Genomic DNA, 18611 nt, shown 5'->3' with positions numbered 1-18611 from the left:
CGAAATCAAAAAAGTGAAAACAGAAACTTGGAAAGCGCTGGTAAAGTAATTAACTTGATTAAAGTTGTAAAAGTAATACTTGTAATATTTTTTATTTTTGTTCAATTTTTTAAAAGTAAAAAAAATTATTATTTTCAAAGATGCAATTTTAAGAAACAATGAAAAAAAAAAAAAAAACATAATTTAACTCATTTATACAAATGTTGAGAAAAGAAAGAAATTGATTTATGTTAAATGATAATAAAAAAATGTAATATTAAATTTTCTTATTTAATATCAAAAAACAAAAAAAATTGAAACAAATTGAAATTCCGCAATACTTACATTTACAAAAAAAAACTTCTAGATTTGTTTTTCTTAATTAGTAAATTAAACTGATGTAGTGGTAGAGCGCTCGCTTCATAAGTGAGAGGTTCCGAGTTTGATTCCCACCACATCCCTGATAGTACCATGCTCAACTTGTTTTTCTGTGCAGCAGCCTTGTTCATCAAGGTTTGTGTTTTGGAGTTATAGAGTTGAGAGAGGGTTATAATAACTGTAGTTGCCTTCTCGACCTTGGGGAGGTGAATTAGAAAAAAAAACTTGGTTTGAGGTAATTTATTTTATTGCAGTAGTTCAAAAAAGTTAATGTCCGTAAATGAAAAAAAAAAAAGAAGATAATTTTATGACGTCAAAATCAGAGCTAATGTGCTAAGCCGTTTTTATTAAAAACAAGGCCTGCTACATGTAGTACCTCAATAATAATATAATAAAAACTTAATTACTACATGCTTTTAATCTATTTTATTTAAGAATAACACCATTAAAAATAAAATTATTTGCAGTGATATAAGGAACCAGTAAAAAAACAACAATATTAGAATGACTTTTTTAAAATTAACATTTTTTAAAATCAAAGACATTTTTTTAAATTTATAATTAAACAAAAATATTACCTTATGATGAATGTCCAGCTTGGTCAGTAATATTTTTAAGTACTCGCAAACAAGTGTGCCATAAGCTCCACCTTGAAATTTCTATTTAAAAAAAATTGAAATACTTATCATTAGAAATATTAGTCACAATTGAAATATCGAAAATATACATATCTATTATCCAAAATAAAGGTTTTGTAACAAAATGCTAAAAGTAAACATTATTTTATTATACTTATTGTTTATCTTTGTGATGATAACACAAGAAAAGTTATTATATTTTTGTATTTTTAATTACCACTGCTATTTCAATGACTGCAATTTTTTTTATATTATTGTTTTGTTTCTAAACTAAAATGTAAAACAATACCATTGATGATTTTTTTTTACTCAATTTGATTGAAGTATCGAAGTATAAGTAAAAAGATTTTTTAATCAATTACTTCAAAAAAGTTGTTCAATAGTTTTCAATATATATATATATATATATATATATATATATATATATATATATATATATATATATATATATATATATATAATATATATATATATATATATATATACACACACAACTTTTTTGTACTAATTAATTAAAAAATCTTATTACTTACATTTTGATACTTCAATCAAACTAATTTAAAAAAATTTCATCAATGGTATTATTTTACATTTTATTTTAGAAACGAAATGATAATATAAAAAAAAAATTGCAGTCATTGAAATAGCAGTGGTAATTGAAAATACTAAAGTATAATAACTTTTCTTGTGTTAACATTATAAGATAAAAAATAAGTATAACAAAATAATATTTACTTTTAGTATGTTGTTACAAAACCTTTGTTTTGGATAACAGCTTCACAATCCCTATTTGTCATTGTGTCAACACCTTATTGACATAATAACAAAAACTGCTTTCTTAACATCTCCCCATAAATTTTCAATGGGGTTGAGGTCAGGTAACTGAGCAGGTCACTCCATAACTTAAACCCAATTGACCTAAAACCACTCCTTTGCCTTGCAAATCATGTATTTTAGGTTCTTTTCTTGTTGGAACCCATTTTAGTGGCATATCTTCATTAGCATAGGGTAGCAAAACATTGTTAAGGATATCCACATATATATGTTAGTCCATGATACCATTTGTCTTATGAATCGGTCCTACGCTATTATATATTACACATACATTATATCAGGCTTGGCCAGAAAGGCGTGCGATTTCATGCTATAATATGACCACGCAAATACCATTTGGTTTTGAAAACATGACCACAGCTGTTAATGTTTTGAAAATTTATATATATGTTAAAAATGCGCTGAAAAAATTATCTTAATGTAAATATGAAAAAACTTAAAAAAAAACTTATTATAAAAGAAGCAAATAAAATTTCGTAAAAAAAAATAATGAAAAATAAAATAAAAATAACTTAACTAAAACTAAAATAAAAAAATAAAATTAAAACTTAACTAAAATAAATAAGCTATAATGATAAGATTAATTAAATAACATTTGGAATAAATAACTCTGAATCATTTGTCTTTACCAATGTTTTATGATATAATATTATGCAAAACCCTTTTTAAATAAAGTAACAACTTAATTCAATGATTGTTTAGTAAATAACATTTAAAAGTTAAAAAAAAGATTATTAATAATTCTTCGCAGTAACGTAAACAAAAGTAAAAATATTGAAATCGTTTAATTAAAAAGTTGATATAATTTATTTTTTAATTTAAAAACATTTATAATAAAAAATACATACTAATATAAACATAAAAAAACATGATTATCATTAATATTTTTATAAAAATCATTAGCAGTGATTTGCTACTTTATTTAAACATGTTTTAATTATATAAAAACATAAGTAAAGATCGTTATTTCAACACAAGCAAAAAAGTCATTTAAATCAAACTGCTTTCAAAAAAGTTTGTCCTTTTTTTTTCTTTTCAACTAAATCTTTCTTCTTTTTGAGTGAATTAACTTTAATGATTCTTATATAAAGTTTATAAAAAAGAGCATCACTGTTTAAAGTTGTTGCTTATAAAATTTTAATTTTTTTTTTATAACTTTAACTTTTTTTATTTTAGTTATAAAAAAATCTTATACAATTAATATTTTAAAAAATTACAACTTTAAATGATACATACAACTTTAAATGAAAATATACAACTTTAAATGATACTTTAATAAAAATCATTAGCTACTTTATTTAAAAGTGCTTTGCTAATATAAAAACGTTAGTAAAAATAATTGTGGGGAAGTTATTTATTTTTGATTATTTATTTTGAACGTAATTAAAAACCATTTTTTTCAATGCATTTGTTATATACCGCGGTCAAATCATTAAAACAAAATAATAATTGTGTGGTCATATAAAGGCTTGAAATCGCATGCCTTCCTGGCAAGCCTGATTATATGTATGAGAAGCAAGCAATACTATGTCATTAAATCCAACATGTTTCACAGACTTATTGGTATATTTTTGATGGAATTCTGTATTAGCTGGACGTGACTTAAAGCTATACCATCATAAAGAATAATTTTCAATTCACCATAATTAATTGCAACACTTTGTAATAGGCTACTTCAGATGTTGGTTAGCAAACTGCAAATGTTTATTGGTATGCTTTTTTGTCAACAAAGAGAACTTTCGTGGATTGCGTTCATTTAGACTATTTTCCCTTAAGTGCCTACATACAGTATTATCACTCATCTTTAATTTAGGTCTTTGGTGAATAATAAAACAAAAAGATATAAGTAGAAGACCCAATAAGAGTATTTACATTGTTTATTATAGGAACATCAACAATATTGCAAGTAAATAAATGAGTTTTGCTGAAGTTAAAAGTCAGAAGTCACTGCAACCCCAAGACTGTTACAGAGAAGAGATCAGATACAGATATAAAGAAGAATTCTTTTGGAATTTAACAAAGTAACAACTTTATAGAAAGAACAAAACTTTAGAGAAAGAACTGGCTTTCTCTAAAGTTTTGTTCTTTCTATAAAGTTTGTTATCATAATTCCTACCTTTACTCATAACTTTCTTTGGCGCTTTTAATTAAATTAAAAATGCCAAATAAATTATGAGTATAGGTAGGAATTACACTTTAATTGATTACACTTTAGGAAAAGATTAACAGAAAGATTATTAATAAAGATAAGAAACAATATGAGACCAAGAACAGAATCTTGTGGTACCCCAGAAGTTTCTAGAAATAAATCTGGTTGTTGCCTTTTAAGGATGAGTTTATACTGCCGTTAGAATGAAATGATTTAAAAATTTCAAAAATGGGTTCTTAGACTTACCTTTGTTAATGACATTATTGAAGATGTTTTAAAGGTCTCTAAAACCTAACTTCTGTGATATAATATGAGATTTAGTAAACTGAGAATACTTGGAACTCAGCGTTAGACAGGACATTTTTGCACTTTTTATTGATTTCTTGCAATAATAAAAAGATATTTGTTCTCAAGAGAGTTGTTCTTGTAAAAAAGATTTAAATAAAATGATTAAAAACAATAAGAAACAACAGCTGCACAAGAAGGTAAAAAAGAGTCAAATGAGGGTTGACATAAAATCGCCGAGAAGGAACAAAAGCTTCCATACCTGCCTGGATCTAGGAGGTTAAATGGGAAGCGCATTTATCAGCGGAGAGACAAAAAACATTAACCTAAGGACTATCACAAATAAAATAACAAAAAAAAAAGTCTCAGTCAGCTTTAGTAATAAGTAGTGCAGTGATAGAGTCAGACAAAGGAGTACAAGATAAAAGATTTAGAGAGTTCATAACATGAAAATGAAACAGCTGAACTTAAATTTGTCTCCCAAAGAGCAAGAATGTCTGGTGAATTTTGCAAAAGGTAATATTCAATTGATAAAAAGTTACTTAGAAGACCACAAATATTAGTAATAGATAGATCATAATTTAAGTTATAAGAGAATTTGACTCAATCATTGATAGTGCATGGCACCCTTAGCAATAAACTATGCACTTACCTCAACCCTGCTAATTAAAATCATAATAGGTTAGTACTCTGATATTTTACAACTGTTGACGGCATTAGTCTCTCTGAGAGTTACCATAAAGTTCAAGAAACTTTACTACCAGCCAGCCTCAAAATCATTAAACTGAGTTTTAGAGCTGCACACTCATTAGGAGATAACAGAAAGAGTTGCATAGCCACTATCATGGAGGCACAAGTAAAATCCATTGAGTAGAGTCAAGAAGATCCAGCATTCACATCCTATATATCCTAGGTAGGAAACAATGCAACACAGATTTACTTCTATACCAGCCTAATAGATAAAGAAAAGGTGCGAGGCTGGTCAATAGGTAGATATATACATATAGTATGCGTTAGCTTACAGGTGAGCAAACACAACACTAGAGGTCAAAACATACATATATAGTAATTAAACCCAGGACACAAACACATATATATATAGTAAATTATGGGTGAGCAATAAGTAACTTATAGCTCACCAATAATTTAAGATACAGCAACTAAGTAACTTTTAACTATGTGACAGATGCCGTTGTGGATATAATAGATATTAAATAGCATTAATAATTGAAAGTTGACTTCTTCTACCCTTGTATAAATATATCCTAATTAAATATATTTATTATTATTTAATATATATATTAAATATATATTTTTAAGTGATATGATTATACAGTATCAAACAGTACTAAATGAATTTCAATTGAAAATAAAAAGTAGGATTAATATTTCAAACTAATTTCATATATTATATATTATTCATTTACTTACAGATTATTATTATATAATATTAGATTATTAATATATAATATTTCATATATTATATATTATTCATTTACTTACAGATTATTATTATATAATATTAGATTATTAATATATAATATTTCATATATTATATATTATTCATTTACTTACAGATTATTATTATATAATATTAGATTACTAATATATAATATTTCATATATTATATATTATTCATTTACTTACAGATAATTATTTTTGTCATTATAAAAACAACAATAAAATTACTTACATATACACTCAACAAATCTCTCAATGTTTTTTTATACTGATAGGAGTCACGTAGAACCTAAAACAACAATATACTGATAGAAAATTAGTAATACAATAACATAAAAAAATTAAACATAAAGTACAGTACTATAATTTAGATAAAAAATGAAAATAAAAGACAAAGTTCAATGAAGAACTTTGAAGTTATATGAAGACTCAAATATATATTAGCTCAACTTGTGTCCTTAGCTCTTTATACAATAAATATAATTTGGGAGCAACAGCAAATGAATCAAAGGTATCATACTTATCGTTAGTTGCTGTTAGACCATTTACTTACATTTGGATGACCTTCACGCAATATTTTATGCAGCACAAGCATAGATTTCCAACAAAGGATAGGCTGTGATGGAAGAGGCTGTTTACCAAGAATTAACCAAAACATAGAGTTACCCCTCTCTTGCCATGTTCCTATAATTGTTCCTTATTCAAAGTTAAGGTCTATAAAAATATACATAAGTATGTAACATATAAAAAAAAATATACATAAACATAAGTACATAAAAATATTTGTGATCATTAATAACAATTAATTATAATTAATAGCAATAATTGTCATCATTAATTTTATTTTATAAAAAGATACGCCTAACATGTTTTTCCTTGGCAGCAGACTCTTCATTTTTGATTGCCTTTGTGATGCACTCTGTCTATATACAAAGTCAAATTAAACTGAATGAATTCATGAATGCGATAAAAATAAGCTAACTTTTTTTTTTTTAATTTTTCTTTAAGAATAAATCAAATTTAACTACTTGAATATTTAATACTTTTAAATAAATTTGATAGTTAAACCCAACCATTAACTTTAATTTTAACAAACTTAAATATGTTAACTTAAAAAAAAAAAAAAAAAAATATATATATATATATATATATATATATATATATATATATATATATGTATATATATATATATATATATATATATGTATATATATATATATATATATATATATATATATATATATATATATATATATATATATATATATATATATATATATATATATATATATATATATATATATATGTTAACTTAAAATCTAAAAAATAATCTATAAAAAAAAAAAAAAACTTAATATATATATGTTAACTTAATATATATATATATATATATATATATATATATATATATATATATATATATGTTAACTTAAATATATATATATATATATATATATATACATATATATATACATATATATATATATATATATATATATATATATATATATATATATATATATATATATATATATATATATATATATATATATACATATTTTAAATCAAAATTAAATTATATATTTTTTTATTAGAATAAAATTATATATTTTTATCAAATTGGTTTAAATTAAATCATATATTTGTTATCAGAATTAAATTATATTATAACGATTTTTGCTTAAAGCTTAGGGATTGTCCATAAATTATGCAACGCAAAAATTATTTAAAAAATAAGTAGGAAATCATTTCGCTCTTTTGCACGGCGGTTTTTGCTGGACTTTAAAGGTTGTTTATATACTTGATTTAATTAATGACTCTGCAAGGGAAAACTTTTAATCCTTTGTCTTTTGTCTATAAGTTTCACGTTATGTAATTTATGGACGATCTCATAAATTACATAATGTAGAAGTAATAGCGTTTTTCAAGCGAAAAAATGGATCATTACAATTAAAAAAATTATTTAATCATAAATTATTTATTATTATTTATAATTAAATTATTTATTATTATTAATAATTATAAAAATTTACTTAAATTATTATAGAAATTTTTATAATAAAATAACTTTTGATTGCAATAAAAAAAAGTAAATTTTTTTTATTGCAATCAAAAGTTGCATAAATATTCTTGTGCTCGCAAGATGATGAATAAAAGTTTTTATAATATATATTTCTTTTATGGGTTTTTTTTTTAATGTTCCTATTGTATAAAAAAAAATTGTCGTTAACTATAAACAATTTTGTTTTCTGTTACTAAATATTTTAATAAAATAATTAGCTTGATAGAGATAAAGTTTTCGTAGTTTTTAATTTTATTTGAGTTTTTTTTATTAGTAAATAGCGCTTCTATCTAACATAATTGTCATTCAAACTTTTGTAACAAACTTTATCACATAATTATCATTCAAAAGTTAATGGTTTTTTATAAAGTTAATGACTTCTTTTATCTTATCGCTTCAAGAATAATTTAAAAGTTTAAAAAGGTAAAAAGTTACTTAATGGAAATTGCTCTAGGTGTACGTAAATTGCCAGCAGCTTAATGCTTTAAAATAAGGTCTGATATATATACATACATACATACATACATATATATATATATATATATATATATATATATATATATATATATATATATATATATATATATATATATATATATACATATATATGTATATATATATATATATATGCATGTATATATGTATATATATGTATATATATATATATATAAATATATATATATATATATGTATGCATATATGTATATATGCCGTAGTGGTGTAGTGGTAGAGCGCACGTTTCATAAGCAAGAGGTTCCAAGTTTGATCCCCACCACGCCCCTGGTAGTACCTCGCTCAGCATGTTTCTCAGGCCTTGGTTGGCAAGGTTCGTGTTTCGGTGTTATAGAGTTAAGAGAAGGTTATAACAACAATTAAGTAGCCTCCTCGTCTGTAGTGGCCTTCTGGGCCTTTCTTGGGGAGGTGAACTAACAAAAAAAAAATATGAATATATATACATATATAGTTACATATATATATATATATATATATATATATATATATATATATATATATATATATATATATATATATATATATATATATATATATATATATCTGGGGCTATTCTAGACCGTTTTCTTCAGTGTCGACCGTATTTGGGCGCCACCCAAATTATAAATTGAGGACCTTTTTTTTAAGGTTTTTACTACAAACTTTTTTTTTTTTGCAAAAAAATGCAGATATTTGGTAATATTTCTGCTGAATTTCTATGGGGATAAGGGGGGAGGGGTACCACTGCCCAAATTTTTTTCCTAGAACAGCCCCTGTATATATGTATATATATATATATATATATATATATATATATATATATATATATATATATATATATATATATATATATATATATAAATATATATATATATATATAAATATATATATAAATATATATACATATATTCATGTATGTGCATATATATATATACATATATATATATATATATATATATATATATATATATATATATATATATATATATATATATATATATATATATATATATCTTTATATAGTAGTTGAAAGAGACTTGAATGGTAAAAAAACTCCCTTTCAATGCTTTTTTTTAAACATTGAAATGACATTAACAATTAAGCAACATTTTAATGTCATTTAAAAGTTAAAACAATTAAAATAATGCAGAAGTACATTAAGTTTTGTCGTTGTTAAAAAAACCACTATAATAATGATTAGAAAGTTTTTTAATTAATAGTATTTTTGTTTTATTATTGTTTTATAAAATTTTGAAAACACGTAAGAAGTGTTACTACATTGACTGACAAATAGGTAAAACATAAGAGGAGGGATTTTTTTACTGTAAAACATGCGCGGAATGTTGCTACATCGACTATCTTATAGTCTGCTGCTACAAGGGAGTGCTGCTACATTAACTATCTTATAGTCCGATGCTACAAGGTAGTGCTGCAACATTAACTATCATATAGCCTGCTGCTACAGGTGAGTGTTGTACATCCACTGAGGGCTTGGCTTGGGCAAGCAATCTATCATTTTAAAAAAAGACTTTAATCAGGTTTTTAAACTTTTTCTGGTCTGATTTATTGGAGTTTGATTTAAAACTGCAGAAAAAATTAAACTTTTTTTTTTTGCAATACATATACTTGTTACATTAACATTTATCATACGCAACCAGACTCAAAAACCATTTACTTTAGTGGAACACATATGAGCCTTAAGGAAAACTATTAAAAGTTGGGCTGCTGTCTAGTATAAAAGCACAAAATTCAAGCAAAGATTTACTATTATTAATTATTTTACGCACTTAAATGATTCGAATGTTAAAAATATCCAAAATATTCAAAATTACAAAACGCTAAAAGATTGGGGAACAAAAAATACAGGAACAGAAAGATTACATGAAACAATTAAGACTATGTGTAGACAGCATGGCATAATTGAAGCTTACAATGTGTGTGCCATACTTAGAAAATACACTGAGAAACTTAAATGGTATGAAAAGCCTGAAATGAGAAGAGATGTGTATCATTCAAAAATATACAAAAGAAAGATATTTTATATACAAAAAAGAAAAGATAAATGGTCACAAAGCAAATATATGAGCAGTGGTGTTTAAAAGAAAAACAATAAACAATTGGATAGAGGTGGGATTCATTACGATTTTCTATATTGTTAGTTTTGCTTTCTTTCTTTTAAAACAATTTTTCCGCAAAGTATTGAAATGCCTAATATAATACAACTTGCAATAGCCATAACGAAGTTGTTTAAAATAAAAAAACTTATACGTGGACAATCAACTGGAAGGCGAAAAACCACACGCCTTTCTTAGGAAAGCTTGGTTCTGAATATTAATAATTAAGTTACTATTAACTATCGTATTAATGTAACTATTAATAAGCATAATTACTATTTTAATGTCCCAAAGAAAAAATGAACTCACTAAAATAAATAGAAAATTAGTTATTTACTACTGCATTTGAAACTGAAACTTCTTTTCTTGTTTTAAATAAAGAAGAAAATAAAAAAAATAATTAAAAATTTCTCAGGCCCTTTTTTGTGGGTGTTCATACCGCTCCAGTGGTACCAAACAGGTCTGGGTTTGTGCATTTTTTCTTATTAATTTTGTGAACTCTTTTTAATAATGTTTTATAAACAATAAAGAGTTATTTTTTATTATTTACCAGTTATCGTGTTTATTTACCAGTTAACATATTCGTGATCATAATTTATTTTCACAAATTAAACAAACGTCATTAAAACTTTACGTTATTGAATTAAAAATAAACAAAATATCTCAATAATAAAATATTTACATCAAAATAAATTGTGCATTCTTTAAACTATTATGACAAAAAATAATTTTTATATCTAAAAGGAATTTACATATTTAATTCCTTAAGATAAAACTTAACACTATATTTTTTTTAACTAATTTTTAACAACAACAAAAAAATTATTAAACAAACTGTTTCTTTAACAAAAAATCTATTAGTTTACAATTGCGGTTAAATGCTTTTACTAACGACTTTATTTCTTCTGAATAAAAGTCACATAAACGATATCAAAAGATAATTCAAATACTCTAAAAGATAAAAGTTTTTGAGTAACGCAAAACTGCTGAATGCGTAGGCAAATCGCCTTTTCGCAGGCAAAATGCAAGCTGCGTAACGCTTCTTAAAAAGGCCTGATATATATTATATATATCAGGTGCTACTCTAGACAATTTTTGACGGTGTCAACCGTATTTGGGCGCCAACCAAATTAAAATTTGAGGATCTATTTTTTTACCTTTTTTATGAGGAATATTGTTTTTATTTTGAGAAAAACTGACGATTTTTTGCTAAATTTCTCTGTGACAGGTGGGGTACCACTGCCCAAATTTTTTTTCTGGAATAGCCTCTGCATATATATATATAAATAAATAAATAAATAAAAAAATATATATATAGGCAGTGGCGGGAGCAAATGAGTGCGAGTCATGTGAGCTGCTCCTCAAAAGAACTTTATACAAGAGCCTTTGGTTTTTGTACAAGCAATCTGTTTGTTCATTAGAAAAATTGCTTATTAAATACAAAATTTGGTTTTCTACTTGTTATTATCATATGTTTGTAACCAAATATTACAAGAATATATACATAACATAATTTTTTTAGTAATGATTTTGTTTTTCATTTTAGTTAAAATGATATTTACACTTTTAAGAGAAAAAAATTTAACTTTTACAAGAGCTGTAAATTGCTCCCATAAACCATTTTAGGGGAGTATAAGCCAGAATAAAAGCTAAAGCTCTCGCTTCCCGCGGAGGTGTGTATATATATATATATATATATATATATATATATATATATATATATATATATATATATATATATAATATTCATATATACATATATAAATATATGCATATTTTTTTTTGTTGTTGTTAATTTACCTCCCCAAGGCCGAGAAGGCCACTACAGACGAGGAGGCTACTTAATTCAGGTTATAACCCTCTCTCAGCTCTATAACTCCGAAACATGAACCTTGACGAACAAGGTTGCGTGGAGAAACAAGTTGAGCGCAGTACTACCAGGGATGTAGTGGGGATTGAACTCGGAACCTCTCGCTTATAAAGCGAGTGCTCTACCATGACACCACTACTGCTTATTTATTTATATATATATATATATATATATATATATATATATATATATATATATATATATATATATATATATATATATATATATATATACACACACACACAAAAAGTCGCATACCTTGTTTCTATGTTTTATAGTAAAATTTTTGTATCAAATTTTTTTTGCCAACATAATTTCAGCCTCAAGCAGACTAAGGTTGGCAAATTATAGCTAACCTCCATTCTTATTAGGGAACTTATTTTTCGAAATTTCGAGGGCTGATATATATGTATATATATATCAGTATATATGATATACATATATATATATATATATATATATATATATATATATATATATATATATATATATATATATGCATATACATATATATGTATACATATATATATATATATATATATATATATATATATATATATTATATATATATATATATATATGCATATACATATATATGTATATACATATGCATATATATATATATATATATATATATATATATATATATATATATATATATAAATACATATATTTATATATATATACTATACTCAACCCATATGTAAGGACGCAAATTCCCAATATCATTTTTGCGCTCCTAATGTAAAAATATGCACTTTAATTTTTCAGAAAAAGAAGAAAAACACAAAGAATAATGAAAGAACAGATTGCAATAGATGTCAAACCCTCAGTTGATGAAGCAGCACTTCTTTGCGACAGCAGGCTATAAGATAGTCAATGTATGTACCGAAGCCCACGCAACTTCCTGTTTTTTTATAATACCATCTTTGTGTCTAATGCTGCATTTTATACACATATGTACTTAACATATTTGACTTATATGCATATATGTCAAATATGTTAGTGTATCCTACAAAAAGAGTGCTTAATGTTCTTAAAGAACAGAGCAGCATATACATACATATATATATATCAACCCTTGGAATTAGGGTCAGCATTCGGCAATGCCGACCTAACTGCCGACCTGAAGGTATTCGAGGTCGGCAAAAAATTGCCAACCTCATTTCTATATTTTATGGTTAGATCTTTGTATCAAATAACTTTTGCCTACCTGATGCCGACCTCAAAAAGATTGACGTCGGCAAATTATTGCCGACCTCATTTTTCCTAATTCCGAGGGTTGATATATATATATATATATCCAAGGGTTGAGTAGTAGTAGTAGTAGTAGTAGTAGTAGTAGTAGTAGTAGTAGTAGTAGTAGTAGTAGTAGTAGTAGTAGTAGTAGTAGTGGTAGTAGTAGTAGTAGTAGTAGTAGTAGTAGTAGTAGTAGTAGTAGTAGTAGTAGTAGTAGTAGTAGTAGTAGTAGTAGTAGTAGTAGTAGTAGTAGTAGTAGTAGTAGTAGTAGTAGTAGCAGTAGTAATAGTAGTAATAGTAATAGTGCTTATTCGTGCATGTTTGACACAGAACTCTTGACAGCCATTACAACAAAGGTAATGGCAAGGTAAGGTTTCCTAGCACATTTTTATAAAGAAGTATAGAAAATGTATGCACAGACATGCAAATATATATGTTATAATAATTATGCAAATATAAAATTCCATTTTGATATGTATCATCCCCTGTTATTGTTAACATCTTTAGCATAAGTTGATTGGTGCTATATGGAATGATCGTGTAAAATATATGTATAAAATAAGAAAACTTTAAAATTTTTTGACAATCAAAAGTCTTTTTTGGTATTTATATATAAAGGAAGTGGGGCCATAACTGCATATGGAGCCACAACCATTTTTTAACATTTCCCTTTAAAAAATGTTATCTAATATGGCAAAAAACATACCATGAGTTAGTAAAACAGTTTCCTTTATTTCACTTATGTCAAAAAGAGTGCCTGTTACGTTTCTGAGAAGTTGTGCATAATAATGTTTATTTTGATAAAAATATTGTATTTACATTATATTTTTCCATCCCTTTCTTTTGAGGATTAAGCAATATTTGATTATAGTGTTAAAGATATGTGTAATCAGCATTATTTCATCAAGTGAAAACCATTTTTGATATCAACATAACCTAATAAGCAAGCTATGAAACTGTATTCTTTTTAAAAACTGTCCTCTGGGACAGAACCGCATAGACGCACAGGAGGCACAATTACATACTTTTGATTATTATCAAAGTTAGGTAATTACGAATAACAATACTTACAATTGTCACATTATAATGCGTTCATGCAAAAACTTGAATAGAAATAGTTTTGTTTTGAGATGAAATTACATTTCGTATTTTTTATTTAACTTTTATAAATGAGTTTTTGATTAAAATATAAAGCTAAGAGTATATTGATCGAGAAAACTCAGTATGTAAATACAAAGAATGCCTACACAGTATGCAAACGTGCAATAAAATCAGCAAACAATCTGAGCTGTGACAATTGTAAAGAAAATGTACTAAGAAAAGTGTACCGCCAACGATTTTTGTGAGGCTGTGGTTGTGCCTCACAATGGGGGCAAAACCGTTTTTTTCACTAAGCGTAATTTTTGTGTAATAACATTTTCAAAAACCTTTTAATCTTTTTTTTAATTGCATTAATTTAAAGCTTAATAATGTGGTTATTGAAATAAACTGTTAAAAAAATACATTTCGTTTTTATTTTAATTTAACATTATTCCAAACATTACAGGGGCAGTAATTCCTCCACTACCCCTATATTTTTTTTGCTATAAATATATAGGAAAATATTGTAAAAATTGAAAAATGTGTTATGCAGGTGGTATATGGAATGATTGTGTATAATATATGTATAATGGGTCATTCCATACCAAATGGACCAAAATATTAGGATTTCAACATGGACCACCTCAGATTTTAATTTTAGAAACAGTTCCTAAAAATTTCAGCATCAAATTTTATGTGGTTCATGAGATATGGTCATTCAAAACTTCTGATTTTTCCAAAAATCAAAACTTAAGTTGGCAAAACATGCTTTGTTCATTCTTTGAAGCTCTGTATTTTAAAAATAAAATTTCAAAAAACCTTCTAGTTTTTTTATTACTGAACATACAGTATAAGGGCTGTGAAAGTCTTTTTGTCTAATTTTATAACTACTCAATATCATGATAATAAACTTTGTAACATAATTTTGAATCCCTTCACTATTCCACCCCTCCACATTTAACTTTTACCTGATTATAATGTTTAAATTTAGATTGCAACTTATACCAAGTTATAAGAGTTATTTGACTTGTCAACACAATGCACAATTTGATTTTGTAATAAAAAAATATTATGTAATTAACAATCAATATAAACATTGAATCTTCTAAGTAAATATGCTTTGAAATCTGTTTTTGCTAAATTACTTCAAAAGTTTAAAACAAATATATCAAATTTATAATAATTTTGCTATGTTGTTATTCAATTATGTTATTTATGCTATTGTACAAATATTATATTTCAGTTTTTTTTAAATAACTGAAATGAAATAGAATGCTTGATAAGAATATCTTGATTTTCTTCAGATATTTCCATAATAATGCCTATAAAATATTTTGCATCATAAACACATGCTATATTATTTCCTGGTGAATAATAAGCATAAGTTGCATTGTAGAAACATTTACATGAGTATACATATTGTCAAATGACACCCATCTTATCTTTAAAGTAGTTAATGATTGTGGTGTAAAACAATGGTGGTTTCTTGTTCTGGTTCAATGACAGTTGAAATGTTAATTCACCTCCCCAAGGCTGAGAAGGCCTATACAGTCAAGGAGGTTACGATAATTGTGGTTACAACCCTCTCTAAACTCTATAACTCTGAAACACAAACCCTGACAGACAAGGCCGCTGCGCAGAGAAACTAGTTGAGCACGGTACTACCAGGGACGTGGTGGGGATCAAACTTGGAACTTCTTGCTTATGAGACAAGCACTCTACAACTACATCACTACTGCATTTAAACTTTATACAATTTAATACAATTGCATCATTTGAAATCTATTGAAAATATATTCCTTTAATATATTATCTACACTAATCATGTATTTTATCAGGTGAGTTGATAAGATCTGTTAGTAATAAACTAAAAATGTAAACTGGGCCATGCTTTAAGTCTTTTGACAAAGCCCCCAACACCATCACAATCACTCTTTCCATGTGATGTACTAAAAAAATGCCATTCTGCAGATACTTCATGATCTTGTTCAAGGTGACATAAGTTAGATATGTTTTTATAATTTTTATATAGTAAGGCATCATCTCTTTTAAATGTTTTATAACTTTATAAATAAAACAATCAACTGTGTTTGTATTATGTTACAAATTATAGAGATAATACAAACATTTTTATATTTTATCTTATTTTCTTCTATATAGTAAATAACAAAAGAATGCAATCTTGCTTGACTGTGGTTCCAATGGAAATCTTGTACTGCATCTTGAATTAAAAAGCTGTAATTTTCAGTAAAGTCTAGTAATACTAAAATATGATTACTTAGTAATGTCATTTTTAGATGCTGCAAATATGCTGCTTGATTTTTGACTATGTAGTGATGGTCTCTTAATTGGTCTATTTGTTGATAAGCTTTTTAAATAAAATCATCCACTAAAAAAGTTCTGGAACTATATCATGCTTGTCGTTGGCCTCTTGCAACTAATTAAAGCTGATTTTTTTTTTATGCTGTGTAACAAAGTAGTGTCTAAAGTGCATAATTAGATCGAAATCAATATTGAGTTAGATCTAATGATGCACTTCCCATTTATTTTTAACACGATCTAAAAAGATATATTTAAATACAAGTAAAGAAATATAAACTATGGTTTCCGTGAGTTTTGGCGCAACAAATAAATAATAAATGATAATTTTATACATAAAATAAAGTTATAAACTTTCTTGTCTTTTATTTCATAGCTTTTAAATGTGTATGTTTAGTAATGTGTTTGTGCATAAAGGCACCTTATCCACCAGACATAAAACCAGACACACTGTGTAAAAGGAAATGTTCAATTACAATTTTTTCTAAGTTCTGGGAACAAATATGCATGTTAAAAAGTTAATGAAGGGGAGGGGGGAGGGAGAGAGGATGCTAGGGCTAATTAAAAACTGAGTTTAATTCAGGCCTAATTTAAGACTTATTTCTAGTACTGAATATAAACTACTTTTACATACATACATACTTTGTATTACAATATGTAATACAAACTCAAGTAATCAATATCTCTATTTTTATTGTTTTCAATGTATTTTGTGCAAATCTAAAGTGAGTACTTTTGACAAAATTTTGTAATTTAGTCATAAGTACTCACTTTTTGAAATCACTGCAATAAAGTCAGTAGAAAAAAAAATTCTTTTTAAAATCAGTGTTGATCCTAGGTTACTGGTGGTTTGAAGGCACAATTTCTTAAGTTTTAGCTGGAGCCTTTTTTAAGAGTCCATAATTTTTTACTGAATTGTATCCTATCAGTAAATTTCTAAAAATTTAGAAGTCTACCATTTGTAGAAGTCTACCATTTGTTTGACCTTGGTCAAAATGGCATAGAATGAGCCTAATATAAGAAAACTTTAAAATTTTATTTTACCATTTAAAAGTCTTTTTTACTATATATATACTTTTTTGCTATAAATGTACACGGCAAGATTAGAGAAATTAAAAATTATTATTATGCCAAGTGGTAGATTTGAAGACTCAGAAGCACTAAGTCTTTTTTGCCAAAAATATATACAACAAGATTTAAAGAAATTAAAAAAATGTATTTTGCTAAGGGGCAGATTTGAACCCTTGTAAACAACATTGATGACAACACACTAAACCATTAAGCTACCAAAGATATGCATTTAAGGAAAATAAAACATTTTGTAAATCTTTAATAAGCTTTGTGAGTGCGGAAAAGGTGTGCATGTTAATATTTTTTGGTCTTAAACAATTAGTTTGAATGCACCATTTTTCTACTGTTTGCAAAAAAATATTGAAGTAAATAAGGAATAAGTACAGAAATGATTGGTGTGGAATAGATTAGTATAGATTTAGTTGGTTTAGTAAAGACTCAGATTTTATGGATGCCGACAACTAGAATATAATATGCTATATATATATATATATATATATATATATATATATATATATATATATATATATATATATATATATATATATATATATATAGTCCTATAGATTGTTGTATTTGGGAAGTACGGAAGGAAAAAAATGATTCTTACACCAACACATACGTCACTTTTAATTACTTT

General features: G+C 25.6%; 1 protein-coding gene across 2 annotated transcripts in view; it reads right to left on the bottom strand.

The window, feature by feature from the left end:
• LOC101234822 (huntingtin-interacting protein 1) overlaps nt 1-18611 on the bottom strand; it is a 167091-nt gene that overhangs the window by 75497 nt on the left and 72983 nt on the right. For both annotated transcript variants that reach the window (XM_065807880.1, XM_065807879.1), the window contains 4 exons: nt 6584-6647; nt 6278-6420; nt 5957-6013; nt 936-1016 (listed from right to left, as the gene is read on the bottom strand). In XM_065807880.1, coding sequence (XP_065663952.1) covers nt 936-1016; nt 5957-6013; nt 6278-6420; nt 6584-6647 — 345 coding nt within the window. The remainder of the gene's footprint in view (nt 1-935; nt 1017-5956; nt 6014-6277; nt 6421-6583; nt 6648-18611) is intronic.

This window comes from Hydra vulgaris, chromosome 10 (assembly GCF_038396675.1).
Source record: "Hydra vulgaris chromosome 10, alternate assembly HydraT2T_AEP".
Taxonomy (NCBI): domain Eukaryota; kingdom Metazoa; phylum Cnidaria; class Hydrozoa; order Anthoathecata; family Hydridae; genus Hydra; species Hydra vulgaris.
Note: the sequence above shows the minus strand (reverse complement) of the source record. Positions and strands in the feature narration are given on the sequence as shown.